At 51.5% G+C, this 19865-nt stretch overlaps 1 protein-coding gene across 2 annotated transcripts in view; it reads right to left on the reverse strand.

The window, feature by feature from the left end:
- Window positions 1–19865, reverse strand: part of NLE1 (notchless homolog 1) — a 241994-nt gene that overhangs the window by 177584 nt on the left and 44545 nt on the right. For both annotated transcript variants that reach the window (XM_086955007.1, XM_086955008.1), the window contains exon 6: window positions 10106–10203. In XM_086955007.1, coding sequence (XP_086811133.1) covers window positions 10106–10203 — 98 coding nt within the window. The remainder of the gene's footprint in view (window positions 1–10105; window positions 10204–19865) is intronic.

Below are 19865 nucleotides of genomic sequence, written 5' to 3' on the forward strand. Positions count from 1 at the left end.
TAGTAGAGGGACGTCTAGCTTTTTTAATAACTTTCATGCATTCTGGAGGAAGGTTGAGGTAACCAAACTATGACTTCAGGAGCCAGGTCGCTAGGTTGAGCTGAGCTGGGTCTGGGTGTCTGATCTCTCCATGGTTCTGTGTTAAGAGGCGTGGAGATAGGCTTAGTTTCTGGTGTGGAACCACAGATAGTTGCAGCAGCGTGGTGTACCATGGTTGTCTGGCCCAAGTTGGAGCAACTAGAATGAGTGTTAGGGAATGTTGCTGTAGCTTGCGTACCACTAACAGAAGTAGTGGGAGAGGAGGAAAAGCGTACGCAAATTTTCCCGACCTGTTCATCCATATCACATTGCCTTTGGACAGTGGGTGTGGCTATCTGGCGGCGAAGCTTGGGCATTTTGCGTTTTCGTGGGTGGCGAAGAGGTCTATCTGAGGTTGTCCCCACATTTGAAAGAACGGTTGAAGAACTTGTGGATTAAATTCCCACTCTTGGATCTGCTGTGTCTGTGTTAGCTAGAAAGTCCAAGTGGTTGATGTGCAGTAACTTTTGTTGCGTTGTCCACCTGCCTTGCATGGTGTGATGCAGTAGGTGAGTTCCCCAGCCAGAGAGCGATGCGTCCGCTGTCAAGATTATCTGAGGAACTGGCCCTAGGAATGGTCGGCCCTTTGAAAGGTTTTTGGTGCTCCACCATTGCAGAGAGCGATGAGTCCGACTGTCTACCAACACTAGGCCTGTTAACTGACCACGAGCCTGGTTCCATTGGCGTGCTAGGCACTCTTGAAGTGGACACATTTGCAGTCTTGTGTGAGGTACTATAAATATGCAAGATGCCATCATTCCTATGAGCTGCTTGAACACTCGAGCTGGTAGCGAGTGTTGTAGCTTGAATCTTGTTACGAGAGTTTGTACACTTGTTATCCTGGTTGGAGAGGGATAGGCTAGTGTTAGTTGGATGTTTATTGTAGTGCCAAGATATTGTTGTATGTGTGAAGGTTGCAGATGTGACTTGGTGTGATTTACTGTGAATCCCAAGTCGTGGAGCAGTTGAATCGTAGCGTGAGTGTATTGTACACACTGGCTGTATGAGCTGGCTTTTATGAGCCAGTCGTCTAGGTATGCGAAGACGTGAATATGATGTCTTCTTAAGTGTGCTGCTACCACTGCTAGACATTTGGTAAACACCCTTGGTGCTGTTGTGACTCTGAATGGGAGCACTTTGAACTGGCAGTGCTGCCCGTCCAGCACAAATCTGAGATATTTTCTCTGCGCTGTGTGGATAGGAATGTGAAAGTAGACGACCTTGAGATCTAGAGTGACAAGGAAGTCGTTTTGTAACAGGAGCGGAAGGACTTGTTGAAGTTTGACCATATGAAAATTATCAAACTGTATGTAAATGTTTAGAGGTCTGCGGTCTAGGATAGGTCTTAGAGATCCGTCCTTCTTTGGAATTAAAAAATATAGGGAGTATACTTCTTTGTTTTGCTGATGCATTGGGACTATTTCTATTGCATTTTTGTGCAGGAGGGATATCACTTCCTGCCTGAGCAGTAACAAATGTTCCTGTGACATTGGACGCTGCCTGGGTGGTATGTTTGGTGGGGTGGATGTTAGTTCTAGACAGTAACAGGACATGAATTATTTGAAGCACCCACCTGTCTGATGTAATGTTTCCCAGGCTGGTAAGTGTTGTTTTAGTCTTCCCCCGACAGGAGTGGAATGGGGCGGGGGAAGGGGAGGGGAGTCATTGGGCAGGGGTAGAAGCAGAGCGGGAGCTGTTGTTTTTACCTCTGACCTTATTGTTGTTACCTCTGTGACCACCCCTTTGGTAGCCTCTACTATAGGTGGATTGTGTTGGGGCTTTGTACGAGGTAGAAGGTGTGTCAGAAGAGTATCCCCTGGTGGCGCCTCTGTAAGATGAGCGGCGAAATGAACGTCTGGGAGCCTGCGACTGCAGGGCTCCCATAGATTTGGCCGTATCTGTATCCTTTTTCATCTTTTCAAGGGATACATCTACATTGGGTCCGAATAAGTGTTGCTCATCAAAGCGTTGGTTAAGTATAGCACTTTGGACTTCAGGTTTGAACCCGGATATGCGTAGCCAGGCATGTCTACGCGACAAAACACTGATGTTAAATGCTCTCGAGGCAGTGTCTGCTACATCGAGTGCACAACGAATGGAGGCGTTGTAATATTTTTCCCTTCGTGGATAAGTTCATTTGCTCTATCTTTGTACTTATCAGGAAGGTGCTGCATTAATGATTCTAATTCGTCAGAATGTGCCCTATCATATCTTGCCAATAATGCTTGGCCACATGTTTGCTGCTTGAGACGCAGTTCTTTTCCCCGATCCGTCAAGGAGCTTAGACTCTTTATCTGGTGGGGGAGCTTTACCTGATGTTTGTGAATTTGCTCTTTTGCGTGCATTGGAAACCACAAGCGAGTCTAGTGGTACTGGGCCTTTAATATATGCTGGGTCTGAAAGGGCAGCTTTATATTTCTTCTCTATTTGTGGGTTTATGACCCGAGTTCTAACTGGGTCTTTGAAGACTTCAGGAGCATGCTTAATCACTTCTTGAAGGATGGGTAAAATAGATGAGGATCTTTGTGCATTATCAAAGGTATCCATTAGGAAGTCTTCGTCTACAGGGTCTGTATGCATGTCCACTCCATGATACTGCGCAGCTCTGTGTACTAATTCATTGAAGCCCATAGTGTCTTCTGGTGGGGAAGGCCTAGAGGGGTATATGTCATCTTGAGGGACATTTGGGATGTCTGGGGTGTTGTATTCATCCCACTGGTCAGGTAAGCCTGGAGGAATAGATGGATCATCTGGGTTACCCTCCTATATCATCATAGCTATCATCCCTATTGTCATCATCTGGTATGATAGAGGATGTAGGGGAATATTGTGGTAGGGGCACAAGTGGTGATGGCATAGGTGGAGGAGAAGGGGTAGGAGCTCTTAGAGGAGTGGTAGCCATGTCCTTCTTTTTTGGATAAGGAGTCTTTTGTGCGGGGTCTGGGTGAAATAAGTCCTCTGCAGGAGGCTGATCTTTTGGTGCGGAGGGAGGTTTTGGCACCGAAGTAGCTTCTTTTGGTTTTTTGCAATGTCTTTAACAGGAGAAGCAGGAGTCTTTTTCGGCTCTGATGGTTTTTTAGGCTCCTATGGTTGTTTTGGCTCCTATGGTTTTCTCGGTTCTGGTGCTTTTTTCGGATTTGCTATTTTCTGGTGCTATTTGCTCCCGCCGGGCCGAAGACGGCTGTAATGCCAGAAACCGGTCCCCGGAAGCTTGTTTCCTTTCCAGTATAAGAATTGGCTTGGTAGTTTGGTCTGCCCTGTTACCATGATGCACTGGGCCAGGGACAGACTAATTTGCATGTAGCCAGGTTCTGAGCTGTGATGGTGCAGTGAGCTAAAAACGGTGATGGATCAAGCCCTGAACTGTTGACTGGGTACGAGTGTTCTGTTTAATTCAGATACTCTGTCCATCACCACCCCCTTTTCTGAATCGTTTTGTCCACCATAAGCGTGGAAGGGTATACTCAGATGCGAGTCCCTTGCTCACTGCACCATCAGGATTCAAGCAAGCCAGGCCGAAGACGGCTGTAATGCCAGAAACCGGTCCCTGGAAGCTTGTTTCTTTTCCAGTATAAGAATTGGCTTGGTAGTTTGGTCTGCCCTGTTCCCATGATGCACTGGGCCAGGGACAGACTAATTTGCATGTAGCCAGGTTCTGAGCTGGGATGGTGCAGTGAGCTAAAAAACGGTGATGGATCAAGCCCTGGTCTGTTGACTGGGTACGAGTGTTCTGTTTAATTCCGATACTCTGTCCATCACACCCCCTTTTCTGAATCGTTTTCTCCACCATAAGCGTGGAAGGGTATACTCAGATGTGAGTCCCTTGCTCACTGCACCATCAGGATTCAAGCAAGCCGGGCCGAAGACGGCTGTAATGCCAGAAACCGTTCCCCGGAAGCTTGTTTCCTTTCCAGTATAAGAATTGGCTTGGTAGTTTGGTCTGCCCTGTTCCCATGATGCACTGGGCCAGGGACACTGCACCATCAGGATTCAAGCAAGCCGGGCCGAAGACGGCTGTAATGCCAGAAACTGGTCCCCGGAAGCTTGTTTCCTTTCCAGTATAAGAATTGGCTTGGTAGTTTGGTCTGCCCTGTTCCCATGATGCACTGGGCCAGGGACAGACTAATTTGCATGTAGCCAGGTTCTGAGCTGGGATGGTGCAGTGAGCTAAAAAACGGTGATGGATCAAGCCCTGATCTGTTGACTGGGTACGAGTGTTCTGTTTAATTCAGATACTCTGTCCATCACCACCCCCTTTTCTGAATCGTTTTGTCCTCAACACAACTTTGTCCGGATGGACTGAAAGGAAAGGAGGTTTACAGGATAGAGCCTGGAGCTCACTCACTCTCCTGGCTGAGGTGATGGCTACCAGGAAGGCACTCTTCAACGTGAGAAGGCGAAGAGGACAGTTGTGAAGTGGCTTAAAGGGAGCGCATATCAGAAAAGTCAGAACCAAGTTCAAGTCCCACTGAGGCATCACGAAGGGAACAGGTGGAAACGTGTGTGTGATGCCTTTCAGGAATCGATTAACGATAGGGGACTTGAACAAAGAAGGTTGATCAGGTAGCCTCAAAAAGGCTGAAAGAGCAGAAAGGTAGCCCTTGATAGTGCCCAGAGCAGAGCCCTGCTGGGCAAGAGAAAGAAGGAAGAGAAGAACCTCAGAAAGAGGAGCATTGCGGGGATCCACAGCCTTTGCTGTGCACCATGCCACAAATCTGTTCCACCTGCAGGCGTATACCGACTTTGTGGAGGGACGCCTGGCTGCCAAAATGATGTTGCAGACTTCAGGAGGCAAGTCAAATGGCCTCAACTGTCGCCGCTCAATCTCCAAGCATGGAGGTGGAGACTGGACAGGTTCGGGTGGAGGACCGTCCCCTGCTGCTGCGACAGAAGGTCCTCCTGAAGAGGCAGACGAACCGGGGGATCGACTGACATATTGAGTAGCTCGGGATACCAGTACCTTCGTGCCCAGTCCGGGGCCACAAGGATGACTTGTGCCCGGTCGCGCCTGATCTTCTTCAGCACTCTGGGCAGAAGTGGTATAGGCGGAAAGGCGTACAACAGACCGCAACTCCACTCGCGTCGAAAAGCGTCTCCGAGCGAGTGCAGCCTTGGAAATTCCAACGCGCAGAACTGATGACATTGCACGTTCTCTTCGGTGGCGAATAGATCTATCCAAGGCTCTCCCCACTGCAGAAAGAGACCTTGCGCCATGTTCGAGTTCAGACGCCATTCGTGATCCATCATGCACCGGCGGCTGAGTTTGTTCGCCCTGGCGTTCAGAGAACCTGCCAGGTGTTGAACCACCAGAGTCACGCCCTGATGTTCCAGCCATTGCCAGAGGTGCAGAGCCTCCTGGCAGAGGGTCCACGACCCCACCCCGCCCTGTTTGTTGCAGTACCACATGGCGGTGGTGTTGTCCGTGAACACCTGCACTACACTCCCCCGGACAGAGGGGAGGAATGCCTTCAGTGCTAGACGAATCGCCCGCAGCTCCAAAAGGTTGATATGGAGCCGGGACTCCGCCGGAGACCAGAGGCCTCTGATCTCCGCCTCTCCCATGTGGCCTCCCCAGCCCTGGAGGGACGCGTCCGTCACAACTACGTGCTCCGGTTGGGGTAGGGATCTGCCGCTGACCCAATCGCGGTCCGAGAGCCACCACTGCAGCTGTCTCGCAGTGCCCTCCGAGATCAGGACATGGTCGGACAGGTTGCCCTGATGCTGGGCCCACTGAAACTTCAGGTCCCACTGTAGAGCCCGCATCCGCCACCGGGCGTGATGCACCAGGAGGATGCAGGAAGCCATCAGCCCCAGAAGCCGTAGCGGCAACCTGACCGAAACCCGGGATAAAGGCTGGAAGATTGGAATCAGAGCCTGTATATCCCGAACCCGCTGTTCGGGTGGGTAAACCCAAAACTGCGCCGAGTCGAGAACCGCTCCGATGAAAAGGAGCTTCTGAGAGGGGCACAGCTGTGACTTCGGCACATTGATGGAGAACCCCAGCTGGTGCAGGAGGTCTGCCGTCGTCTGGAGGTGGTTGACGACTGTCTGGGGCGAGCCTGCCTTCAACAACCAGTCGTCGAGGTAAACCCCTAACCTGCGCAGATGAGCTGCGACCACCGCCATCACCTTCGTGAACACCCGTGGGGCGCTGGTAAGGCCGAAGGGGAGCACGGTAAACTGAAAGTGCTCGTGGCCTACCGTGAACCGCAGGTAACGCCGGTGGGCCGGCAGGACGGGGATGTGGAAATAAGCGTCCAGCAAGTCCAACGCTACCATCCAGTCTCCTGGGTCCAAGGCAGCTAAGACCTGAGCCAGAGTCAGCATTTTGAACTTCTCCTTCCGGAGGAAGCCGTTGACGTTCCGTAGGTCCAAGATAGGGCGTAGGCCCCCTTTGCCCTTCTTGGGTACCAGAAAGTAGTGGGAGTAACAACCACTTCCTACTTCTGGCCCAGGAGCGCGCTCGATGGCCCCCTTGGCCAAGAGGGCCGAAACTTCCTCCTGCAGAAGCCGCAAGTGATCCCCCGATACACGGTGGTGTTGCGGTGGCATGGCTTGAGGGATCGTCTCGAAGGGGAGGGAGTAGCCCCTCCAGACGATCTGCAGCACCCACCTGTCTGAAGTGACAGTGCGCCAGTGAGAGTGGTGATGGCGAACCCTGCCCCCCACTGGCGTCACATGGGCCGAGAAGCACGGACTAGGAGGGTTTTGAGGCGAATGCCACGGGGGAAGGTGTGACTGGCCTCGCCGTTGTCCCCGACCGCCTCCACAGCGATTTCCACGGCCGCCACCGCATTGGATGTTAGTCTGCGGCGAGTGGCTGGCGGCACGTGTGGGGGCACCCCTTTCTTGGCCACGAAAGGAGTGAAAGGCACCCGTTTGCTGGCGCGGGGCTGAGAGGCCCAAGGACTTGGCCGTAGCCCTGGAGTCCTTAAAGCGCTCAAGCGCGTGGTCTGCCTTGTCGCCAAAAAGGCGACGGCCATCGAACGGCATGTCCATCATAGTGTTTTGGACATCTGCAGAGAAGTTGGCGGACCTCAGCTAGGCGTGGCGTCTCACCGCCACAGTCGTTGCCATCGCTCTGCCTAGCGAGTCGGTGGTATCCAGCCCACACCGGATAGAATACTAGGCTGCATCTCGGCCCTCCACAAGGGCTTGGCCGAGTTTGGCCCGTACCTCCAACGGACACTCTGGCAGCACTTCCGCCACCGTCTTCCACAGAGAGTGGGTGTAGCGGCCCAAGAGGCATGCGGTGTTGGAAGACCGCAGTCCCAAACTAAGGGAGGAGAATATTTTCTTTCCATAATTCTCATACCTCTTGGATTCCCTGTCCGGCGGAGCCGACGGGAATGCGGTCTGGGAATTGGAGGCCTGGATGACCAGACTCTCGGGTGTGGGGTGGGTGGACAGGAAACATGGGTCGCCCGGGGCCGGGTGGTGGCGTCTGGCCACGTTCCTATCTACGGGCGAACCCGTAGCGGACATGGACCAGGTGCCCAAAAGAACGTCTGTCAAGGCCTCATTAAAGGGCAGCAGAGGCTCGGCCAAGCTTGACTGCGGTTTAAGGACCTCAGTGAGGAGGTTAGTCCTCACGGCCGCAATGGGGAGCTCAAGGCCCAAGGGCTTGGCAGCCCTCATCAACACCACACTATAGGTTGCCCCCTCCTCCGAAGCCACGGTAGGAGGGGAGACAAAACCAGTGTCTGGAGAGGTGTTCAGGCCACTGGCCTCCCCAAGGTCTCCTGCCCAGTCCGCATGAGACTGACATTCCCTAGTCAGAGGGTCCTCAGACCCCTCCCAATCCTCCTCATCACCCATCTCCTGATACTCAGGGTTGTCAATCAATGGGGCCAGTTCGTAGAAGTGGAAATCTCCAAACGGCGTCGAAAGCGGCGCCCAGCAGCGCCGTTCCGACGTCGGAACCGGAGCAAAGGAGGAATCAGGGGCGGGGCCGGAGGCGACACCTGACGGATCGACGCCGGGAGGGTCGTAAAGTCCACCGGTGACGATCCAGAGCCCGAGGAAGGTCCAGCGGTGTACCGCGGCACCTTGCCCGAAGGCGCCGGGGCCGCTTGACCCTGCGGCGCCAGGCCCTGCAGCGCTGGCGGTGTTGGGACTGTGGGGCCCAGCAGCGCCGGGCCCAAAGGCGCCGGCGGCGTTGGGGCCAAAGCCACCGACCCGCTAGGGGCCCCAGACGGGTCCGCTGGGCCCGAAGGCACCGCGGAGCCCGTCGGAGGAGAAAGGGACCTCATGGCCATGAGGAAGTGCTCAATCTCCTCCCGCGTCGCGTCTCGCCCAGGGACCGAAGGGTATGGGGCGGGACGTGACGCCCGCGACTACGAAGGAGCCGCGTGGGCGGTGTCACCCGAAGCCCCGGCCGCGTCGCGCGAGCGTCAGGGGAGTCAGAAGAGCGATGATGCCTCTTCGACTTCTTGTGCTTCTTAGCTGACGACGACTTCGACCCGGAGCAGTAGTGCCGACTTCCGGAGCTGTGACGGCTCCGTCCCCACGACCTGTCCCTCGACCTCCCGTGGGACCGGGACCTCACTCGGCACAGGGCCGACTGCAGGAGTTCGAGCCGCCTGCGGGACCGCTCCCGCCTGGCTTTCCTCGAGAGGGCCCGGCAGTCGGAGCAGGCCTCGTCGTCGTGGTCGACGCCTAGACAAGTTAGGCACAGGCGGTGAGGATCCGTGACCGACATCGTGCGGTCGCAATCCTCACAGTGCTTGAAAGCAGGCATCCCTACGGCACCGATCGGAGTCGCAAGACTTCGAAAAAGGGATCAAAATGATCTCAAAAAGTTAGTCAAAAATTGACTAGGGTTACTGCTTTTTCCAGATCTGCGCTGGCTGGCGCGGAAAAAAGAAGAACTGACGTCAGCACACGGAGGCGGTGTCTATATACTCCGACGACGTCATCACGGCGCCCACAACGCCGACGACGGACGCGGAGCCGCAGACGACGTCTACCGACGCGCAAGGGTACTGCTACGCAAAAGTTTTCGGATCCAGTCTGACGCCTGGGGATATTCTAAGGTAAGGAATCTATCACTAACGTGTCTCTTTCAGATCAGATATACACTTCCCCTCGAGAAAGACTGTTATGCATAGCACTCATGTTGCTCCACCAATGAGGACTCTATGATGGAAGATGATGCAGCACCACAAAGTACAATGTTGTTCAGAAATCTCACCAGCCCTTCTGACATTCCGAGCACAGCGATAATAATTTTTTTTTTTTTTTTTAAATTGGACAAGTCAAGCCCCCAAACACTTTTTATTAAGAGTTCTCTAAAACACAACGTCTGGAACCCAAAAACACTGTGCAGTTGTACAACATGGCCCACATGATTCAACGATATTCGATTGCCAGACATCTCCAAGATTCTGTCTCAACAACACTGCTACCGAAAGAGGGGCTGGTATTAACCATCGCCCCATATTCAATCATCTTCGCAGAAATCTATGGCTCAGCAAATGAATACTTTAAATCATGCCGGTGGAATATGCATTACGCCCAATGATCTTCATATATACACAGAACAGTGTACCACCATCCAAAAAAAGCCTCCTTAGCTCACACCAAACACCACGCACTCCTTTCCACCCTCTCGACAGAGAAGCATCAAAATAAATAATCCAAGCACTAAACATGATATCAGAGCTTGCCATGCAAGGTACTACATATCCTAGATGCTAGCTCACATGACACAGGCATAGTTACATACCCTAATATAAGGGTGATTAGATTAAAATCTACCCAACTCTCTAGCAGAATAGCAAACAGCTAGTTTACAAATAGATGTCTCTTTATGAACTTGAATGGCAGACTTTTGGAAATAAAAATAAAATAAACTGCCTAGCAACTGCACATACTAAATGATAAATGCTTGGGGCAACGGGCAATTTCATACCTCAAAACGTTTACTCAGTTCATGTCTCGGGAAGGCTAGGCTAATGTTTGATGCTTTACACTCAAATACAAAGGATGTGTACACATGCCAATTACAATGTACGTTTTTACTCACAGGTGGAGAGGTTCCCAGCACAAACAAGTTATCCACTTTGAATGTCCAATCAGCACTTTCCCAATCTGCTTTCCTGTGCTTGGGTCCCACAGAAATATCTAAGCACAAGAAATGAAGACAAAAACAGCTGTGACCAATTACTATTTGATTGTGTGGAGGAACAAGCACAAAAATGGCATTTCAATTAAAAGGTGTGGTAGGAGAATCATGTAAACACCCTAGGCTATTGGGGTTAGAGTGCCAGGCAACCCAAACCTAAAATGCAGGCACACGCACTGTGAAGGAATAAGGGAACATGCCAAGCAAGATAGGTGGGAAACACTTTTTTTTTTTTTGGTAGACCTTTATTGCACATTATACATATACACAGCGGTGTGCCTACAACCCACTGGTAGGGCCGGCCGCAATCAGTGTACCAGCCAAGGCAGACGAGCCTAGGATCATACATCACTGGTAGAAGGATATAGCTTAGAAAGGCACAGCTCATGAAGGCACAATAGATGCTCAGAATAAAATGTTCAAAGTACACCATAAGACTGTGGCCGTATCGCCCTGATGGAATCTCGGTCTCATTTTACAGTTTTGAAAAACCAAACTCAGGAAATAACAGAACCCAACTCCCCCCCAAGCCTCCCGATCCTGGTCCTTGTGAGTATTCCGAGTCTGTTAGGTACAGTGTCCAAGAGGTAATCAACCCCAGAGGTGGCAGATGGTCATTAACCAGGGTAGGCAGTCATTGACAGGTCCATCCACCATGGTACAAATAACAGCGGGTACATGTATGGCAGTTAGGTCACGCTGTCCGGTTATGGTGCATGTGGAACCTCCAAATAGATCCATAGCTCAGACATACTGTGCAGGACAGACGGCACACGCTCACTCAGTCAGTACTCATACGGGTTCACCGCCTCCTTCCGATAAGTCGGCACTCACACTCCTCTCGCTATCAGTGTCAGCCAGGGAAAGCATATAGAGCGTAAATGGAGCCCATATATCCCGTGGTCGCGCCTTCACTGGTAGTCCCTCATAATAACAATTCAGTTGATCCCTGAAGTACGCCATGTCATTCAGCCACAGCTGCACATCAGGCGCTCTCCTCCCTCCCCAACCCATAGCAACTCTCCATTTAGCCAATTGGAGCGCCAACACAACGAACCGTCTAGACTTTGCTGATATACCAGAAGCAATTCCCAGGAGGCAAAGGCGCACATCCAACGCAACTTCGGTCGATGTCATGGCAGTAAGCGTCTCAGACACCGCCTTCCAGAAGTCATACACACGTGAACATCCCCAGGCCAGGTGCACAAATTCAGCGTCATCCTCTCCGCACCGGACACACTGAGCAGACGCTGGAAGGCCAAACCGAACTAGGTGGACCGGCGTGTAGTACCACTGATGTATGAACTTATAATGCAGAAGTCGAAAATTACCATTAATCACATATCCCCCAGTCATAGCACAACATTCGGTCCACTCGTCATCACTCAACGGATCTGGGAGACTCCTATCCCATCTGGCCCTAGCCAGGACTGCGCCCCCTCCCTCATCTTCCTGTGCAGCTCGATATAGTTTAGATAGCAATTTAGTCCTGTCCGTGGCAGTGTAAAGCAACTGTAAAGCCCCGAGTGCCAACGGCTCCTCCAGGTATGTTGGATATAGAGCATGTACAGCAGCCCGAAGCCTAACGTATACAAAGGTAGACATAGCGGTATTAGTTGAGCGGGCTGTCATGGCCTGTAAGGGGAGAAACGATGCTCCAGGGAAAAGGTCCCCCAGAACCTGTAACCCTCCAATCTCTCCCGATACCGAAATACCTGAGTGATAAAGCAGCGGCATAGCCGGCGCATATAACGGCAACCTGGCTGCCCGTCTGCCCAATTCTTCCCAGGCAGTCGCCGTGATCCGCACAGTGTCAATCTCCCCCTTTTCAAACACCGAATGTTCATTGACAATCATGGCCCTCAGGGGATGTGGCAGGACAGCACTGGCTTCAAGCGCTACGTGCGGAGTGTACGGTGGAGCACACATCCAGTAAGTCGCAAAATGCGCTTGCGCACAGAGATAATAAAGCTTCATGTCCGGCACAGCGAACCCCCCCAGTTCGTACGGTTTGGTCAGTATCTCCCACGTTACACGTGGCTTCTTACCGGCCCAGGTGAGAGATATCAGTAGGGACCGCATTCTGGCAAAGAAGTGCGACTTCAGCGGGACAGGTATATTGACAAAGAGATAAAGAAATTTCGGCAGTACCACCATTTTAATCAAGGACACTCGATCTGCTAGAGTCAGAGGGAGACGGGTCCAACGCGCTACCTGATCCTCCAACTTAGAGATGGCAACTCCATAATTAGCCCTTACAATTTCTTGGCAGTCCCTGTGCACCCAGACGCCTAGATATCGAACCGACTCTGTTGCCCATTCCAGCGGGAATTCCAATGGGATCTGGTGAGCAGCGTCCGTGAGAGGTAGCACGACAGATTTGTCCCAGTTGATGGTCAGTCCGGAATGGCGACCAAACTTAATGAATTCTCGGAGTATGTTTTCTAGGTGGAGCGCCGGTTCACGAACATAGAGGACCATGTCGTCAGCATACATTGACACAGCCAAGGATCTAAGAGGGAACTTCAACGCCGCTTCCGCGTACCTCTGCCGCAAGATACAGGCCAGTGGTTCCATCATGATAGCAAAAAGTAAGGGCGAGAGCGGGCAACCCTGCCTTGTTCCCCTCTGAATCGGAAATGGGGAAGAGACATGACCATTGACCCTCACTCTCGCTGTGGGCTCAGTATATAAGAGAGCAACCAGCAAAGTAAAAAAAAAGGGTACCCCCATCCGGTGCAGGACAGCCAACATATATTTCCATGCCACCTAATCAAAGGCCTTGGCAGCGTCAAGCATGACTGCCACTGCAGCCAGCTCCGGTTTAAGCAGGTGTAACACAGCAAACAGAGCCCTCAGATTGTGAGTAGTTGACCTGAGAGGTACAAACCCCGACTGATCCGGCAGCACCATGACTGGGAGGAGTAAACGCAATCTCGTGGCTAAAACTTTGGCAATTATTTTAACATCGGTGTTCATGAGTGAGAGGGGGCGATACGAATCGCATTTGTTCGGGGGCTTCCCCGGTTTAGGCAATGCCACCAGTAGCGCCTCTCTCATTGTCGCCGGGAGCCGGCCGCATTCAAACGCCTCCTCCAAAACCATCGCCAACTGTGGAATCAACAAATCTGCATATTCTTTATAGAATTCAGAGGGTAGAGCATCCGTGCCAGCCGCCTTCCCGTTCGGGAGAGCAGCAATTGCCTCCCTAAACTCAGCCTCAGTGACATGATGCATAAGAAATTCCTGCTGTCCCCTGGACAACCATACCAAAGCTATGTCCTCGAAGTACCTATTCACTTCTTCCTCATCTGCCGTGTCCCTGTGCTCATAGAGCTGTGCATAGTGTTTCGCGAAGCAAGCTAGAATACCGTCCGTGCTAGTCACCACGTCCCCCTGATCGTCAATCTCCTGCACCGTACAGTGGCGTGCCCAGGGATCCCTGACCCGGTCCGCTAGCCCCTTCCCTGGCCTACCCCCTTCTCCATAATATCTTGCTGTGGCGTGTTTGGATAGGAATTTCACCTCCTGCTCCGCCAGCTCGTTATATTCAGTGACTTTTGATCTGATGTCAGCCAGCAATGTGGCCTCCGCACATACCTCCAGTCGACGCTCCAGAACCAACAACTCTTTTTCCAGCCTGGCCATGGAATCCCGGATAGATGTGAGCACCCCTGATCGTAGGCCAATACATGCCCCCCTCACCGTCACCTTGAAGGCCTCCCATACTGTACTCATATTGTCAACGGACCCCACATTGTTCACAAAAAAATCCTCAATGATCTGACGTAAACGCTCACGTAACACCTGATCAGTCAACACACCAGGGGAGAAACGCCAAGTGAAAGGAGCAGGCGCATGCGTTGGCAACTGTAGCACCAGTCTAACAGGTGCGTGGTCGGAGATAGTGCGAGGTAGATGTTCAACACCCAGTACCCATCCACTCACATCACGAGTCACCAGCCAGTAATCCAATCTCGACCACGTATCATGCGCCGACGTGTAACATGTTCCCTCTCGCTTGCTCGGGTATTGCAATCTCCAGACATCCAACAGTTGCAGCCCACGCATACCCTCACATACCGCATCAGCCGCTTTCTTGCGCACACATGGCCTGTCCTGCTTCTTGTCCAATTTAGCATCCAGCGTGACATTCAAATCACCTCCACAGAGGATAGCCGACGGGGGAAGCATATAAAGTTTGTTCCAGAGTGTAACCTAAAAATCAGGATCATCAACATTCGGTCCGTATACATTAAGAAGGGTGATCAGCGTACCACACAATTTACCCTGCACAATGATATATCTACCATCCTGGTCAATCTCCTCATGGTGTATTTCAAACGGGACATTTTTCTTTATCAGAATCATCACCCCACGGGCATAGGAGGAATATGCCGTAGCCAGTCGTACCCCCGCCCATTGCTTACCCACTATTTCAGCCGCTTTACCCCGAAGGTGCGTTTCCTGAAGAAAAACAACCTGAGCACTATGTCTATTTAGAAAAGCAAGCATTTGTCGTGTCTTTTGCGGCCGATTGAGTCCCCGCACATTCCAAGTGACACAAGTGAGTTTACCCCCCCTATCCATATCGCCAACCTCTCAAGCAACCCAGCAGCCAAAAGACCCCTACCAGCTCCCACCTGCCAACCCAACAGTCGATACCCAGTGACCTAGAAAGGCCATGAGCGCTCTTGCAAGGTACACCGTACATGTACCAACAATGGTCAACACATCCTACAGGTAATTCAGATCCCCTACCACTGACCAGGATATACAACAACTCCCCTTCAAACTCCAGAAACCCTTCTCCCATCCCACCACCCACTTCAGCATTCCCAATTTGCCAAAGCCATCCCATACCCCCCCCCTTGCAACCCCCAACAATGCAAACAACTGTGTGTGGGGATCTCCCATATCCGGGGGCGTAGCGGCGAACAACTCCCGCCAGAAAACTGACGAGAGTGCAGACCATTCTCAATAACCAAAACCCCAACCCTCTGCACCCCATCTTCGTGGTCATAGGAAAAAACAAAACATCAGCCAAATATCAGTACTTTGCAATATGACACCCATTGATACTGTCATGGTTCAGTAGAGGCGGCATCTGAGGTGGACAGTGCCAGAAGCAATCATCGCGGCAGGCGCACATGCCCCCCTCCATCCACAGCCATCAAGCCAGGCCCCCCACAGACCCTATAGGATGCACAGTCCATACAACAGCACATATGGCTTAACTAGGACAAATGACACAGGCCAGTTCGCTCGTCCCACGACAACAGTCATGGGGGTTGTACGAGTCCATCCAGTCACCAGGGCACTGCAGGAGCGGGCAACAGCTACCAACTGTACAATTTTAAAGGAGGCACAATGCAGTACTTCACAGCTGTGCCCCCCCCCCCCTCGGTGGAGTGTATGAAACAGGTTAGGCTACTTCATCCTGCCGTTCCTCCTCGCCATCCAGAAGCCTATTCGGCTCTCTCTTGCGTTTTTTCTGTTTTTTGGCGTAGTCCATGGCCGCCTTAGGGGAAGAAAAGATCTTATTATCTGACGGAGGACCTATCCGAAGGCGAGCGGGATATAACATGGCATATGGAATGTCTTCAGCATGCAAAAGCTGTTTCACTGTGGCAAATTCCTTGCGCGCTGTCTGCACCGCCATGGTAAAGTCAGGATAGAACTCAAGTTTGTTTCCCTGATATTCAATGGAGCCCTTTTCCCTTGCAAGGCGTAGAATGGTATCCCGGTCTCTATAGTTCAAGACCCTTGCCACTATAGGACGCTGCGGCGCCCCGGGCGGCGGGCGTTTTGCCAGGGAGCGATGAGCACGCTCTACTATGAAAACACGAGACAACTGGTCCGCCCCAAAAATGTCTATGAGCATGCGTTCCATGTAGTCCTCCATGCGACCAACATTCGTGGATTCTGGCAGGCCCGTGACGCGGACATTGTTCCTTCTGGACCTCCCTTCCAACTCCTCATTCTTTGCCTGTATGACCGCCAACACCCTCTCCATATTGAAAACCTTAGATGAGACCGTGGCAAGGCCATATTCGGTGGCGGACACTCTTTGCTCCACCTCCCCCATCCGCTCGTTTTGGCGGTCGAATTGCGTCGCCATTTGGCCCAGGCGGTGATTAACAGATTCCATGGTGCCTTCGATGGATTGGAGGGTCTTTTGCATAGCCACCAACTTAGATTCCAAATTCGGGGTGCCCCCAACTGCCCCCCCTTGCTCATTGTCAGACGGCGCTTGGGAAGACATGAGCGCCGTTTTCTTGGCCTCAAACGTGATCTTCGGCTGATTTCTCTCCGGCCTGCCCATGGTGGCGATCAATGGAGCCCAGTCGTGGTTGCAGAAACGCAGAGAGGATGTATCAGGCGAGAGTCTCCAAGCAAATACAGAGCATACACCAGCTGCCCTACACCAAGGAGTGGGCCCTCGCCTCCACAACTATCCCCAGTCTGGGTCAGACAGTGCCACCGCGCCCGGTGGCGAAAGCGCGCCAAAGCGTCCTGGAAGCAGCCTCCCAGCTCTCGCGAATAATGGCAGCCCAACAGCGCCCAAAAGCAGATTAGCGGCTATATCGCCAGGGCTACAGACTGTGTATGTTCCTCCTGGCAGCGCCTGCGTCGTAAATTGGGATCCCAAGGTGGCACTCACCTCCCAGCAACCGGTCTTGAAAGGAGGTCACAAAATGGCGGGGGCAGAAGGTTTCCTCCGCTATATATCAGCACCCTGCACTCTTTCACTGCGTAGTGGCCGTAGCGAAGGTTCAGCCCCCATGAAGTGCAGTCCGCCAAGCTGCGCGAGCCACTCCACCACCCTGCAGGCCTTCTCCCCGTGCCCCCTGCCGGTTACAGCTCGTGCGGCCCGGCGCCACCTCCGCAGCCCCGGGCTTGCGTGGCGCCCCGCCCCACTCACCGCAACCAACAGGGCCGAGATCTGGCCGTTCGTTGTCCTGGCGCCGCCGGAGGAATCTTCACTGGCACCACCACCTCAGGTATCGGGCACCGCTTCTTTCAGGCTCCCCCCGCAGGCGGCAGGGGGGTCTCCAGCCCGGATTGCAGCAGGACGGGCTCTCCACGAGAGGCGAGGTTCCGCAGGCGGGACTCCGGCGGAGGGCAGCTCGGCTCCGGGGGTGTCCGCTGCAGCCGCCGCTCAGGAGAAAAGCGCCTCAGCGACCCCCCAAAGTTAGTGGGGCGTGTACAACTTAGGTGCGGGGCTCAAGAGCCGGGATTTGCAGGATAAATAAGCGAATATTAGATGGTCTCGGCGGAGCCTCACTCAAGTGCGGCCATCTTGCTCGGCGCCCTCCAGGTGGGAAACACTTAAAGCTAAAATACGCTCGAAAAAACTATGGGACACGCAAGTATCATTAAAACAGTAACATGGTTGAATATTGAAAATGAAGGCCACAAGATGCTTATTCTGTATGATGAAATTAACACCCTTAACCAAAGGATGAAGTAATAATCCGGAGTCTTTAAACTCCAACAGCAATCTGCTCCCACAGTGTGGCTCTAATCTTTAGGTAATGAAATTGATTATTATTATTAAATATATCCAAAGCACAGCACACAGTCACTGTAAACTGCTTTGTGGTCTCATTCAGAGGAACTGAACAGGAGGATGAAAAGTGTGACAATATCGAATGTTTTCTTGATTTGATGCGTATACAGAGGTGTTTTTATTCACAGGAAAAAAACACATTCTGCAATCGTTTAAGAGAAACTGCACAAGCATATTTAAGTGATTAAAATATGCGTTTGTGAAGAAAGACTTATTACTGGAATGCCTCTAGGATAGGGGATATCAAGACTTTGTGGTAATATTTCTAGCACTCAATCTATTTTAAGGATGTCTTGGAATCTGTCCTGCACCAGTAAGAAATCAACACCCATCCTCCCCTTTCATCTCAAGAGGAGTCCATACCATTGTCAGACTCAATTCATGAGACCATCAGTCTTGCTCAGCTCTAATGGATTGCTGCCAAACTGTGCAGATTTATTGTGTGCAGTTTAGTTATGTAGAACAGAACACTGCAGTTCAGACTGCACCTCATACTCAACGCTCTGGCACAAGCTCCCGACATGTCAGTTATATTTCACTGGAGTGTAGACTGGCTGTAGTCAAAGACCCTCGGAGTCAGGGTGATAATTCTCTATGTGGCCCAACCATGGTCAGATGAGCTGCTCCAATGATGCTAAGTGCATTAAGTGACACAGCCCTGACCAACGGTCCCAATATCCAATGGAAAATACCTGAATAGGACAGTATTCCCCATGTATTCATTAATTCTGAAGAGAGCTGACAAATAGTGCATTGTACTCAGGCACCCAACTTCTGAACAAAACAAGCATTTACAATGCAATAGGTCTCGCAGCATTAAAGTTTGAGTTATTGGCATTGTGTATGACAATGCGTTGCATACATTTTTTTGCAAACTTTGAATTAGTGAGCAGTGAGAGTGTGTGCAAGAGTATGCTGTTCTTGAAAGCAGTGTGGTAGAGAGTGCAGGAATTTGGATGACCTGAGCAATGTGGATAATGCACCTCACGCACGGGGCTGACGCAGTTATTATTCACACAGCTCTGATGATGCACCTCAGGCACAGGCTCACAGCTGTTATTATTCACACAGCTCTGATGATGCACCTACCGTACGGGCTCACAGTTGTTATGCACATAGCTCTGATGATGCACCTCACGCACGGGGCTGACGCAGTTTTTATTTACATAGCTCTGATGATGCACCTCAGGAACGGGCTCACAGCTGTTATTATTCACACAGCTCTGATGAAGCACCTCAGGCACGGACTCACAGCTGTTATTATTCATACAGCTCTGATGATGCACCTCACGCACGGGGCTGACGCAGTTATTATTCACACAGCTCTGAAGATGCACCTCAGGCACGGGGCTGACAGTTATTATTCACACACCTCTGATGATGCACCTCAGGCACGGGGCTCACAGCTGTTATTATTCACACAGCTCTGATGATGCACCTCACGCACGGGCTCACAGCTGTTATTATTCACACAGCTCTGATGATGCACCTCACGCACAGGGCTGACGCAGTTATTATTCACAGCGCTCTGATGATGCACCTTAGGCACAGGTTCACAGATTTTATTATTCACACAGCTCTGATGATGCACCGAAAAGGGATTTTTTTTTTCAAGAAAAGTCTAAATGTTCATTTCTCCTTCAAGATGGAGAGTGAAAAATAAATTCACTTCATGCTGATGTGTGTATGTTACATTTTTCCAGCAACTCTTATTTATAACTTGCCCTGTCAGTTATATGATTGAGTTTGAGCTGACCCCTGGCCTTCGGCATAACCCTGCTTCTGACTACCAGGAAGGGCCAGCTGTTCATCATAAAGGGATGACTGGTTGTTCCCTGTTTGCAAATTAATTTGCTAATAGAAATTCCCTCATGTTTTCACTGCGGGTCATACACCTTTAACCTTTGGTTTGTACATGACAATTCCATATCAGCTATTGGCAAACATTTTGCAAACTTAGCACAGCTATTTCTTTCCTTTGTAAATATGGCCCCTGCCACCTCAATATAAAGGTTTAGGTATTATTCTGAATGTTCTCGTAGATTCCAGCCCTTAAGTCCCTGACACAAAACTATTTAATTTTTCCAT

This window comes from Lissotriton vulgaris, chromosome 2_1 (assembly GCF_964263255.1).
Source record: "Lissotriton vulgaris chromosome 2_1, aLisVul1.2, whole genome shotgun sequence".
Taxonomy (NCBI): Eukaryota; Metazoa; Chordata; class Amphibia; order Caudata; family Salamandridae; genus Lissotriton; species Lissotriton vulgaris.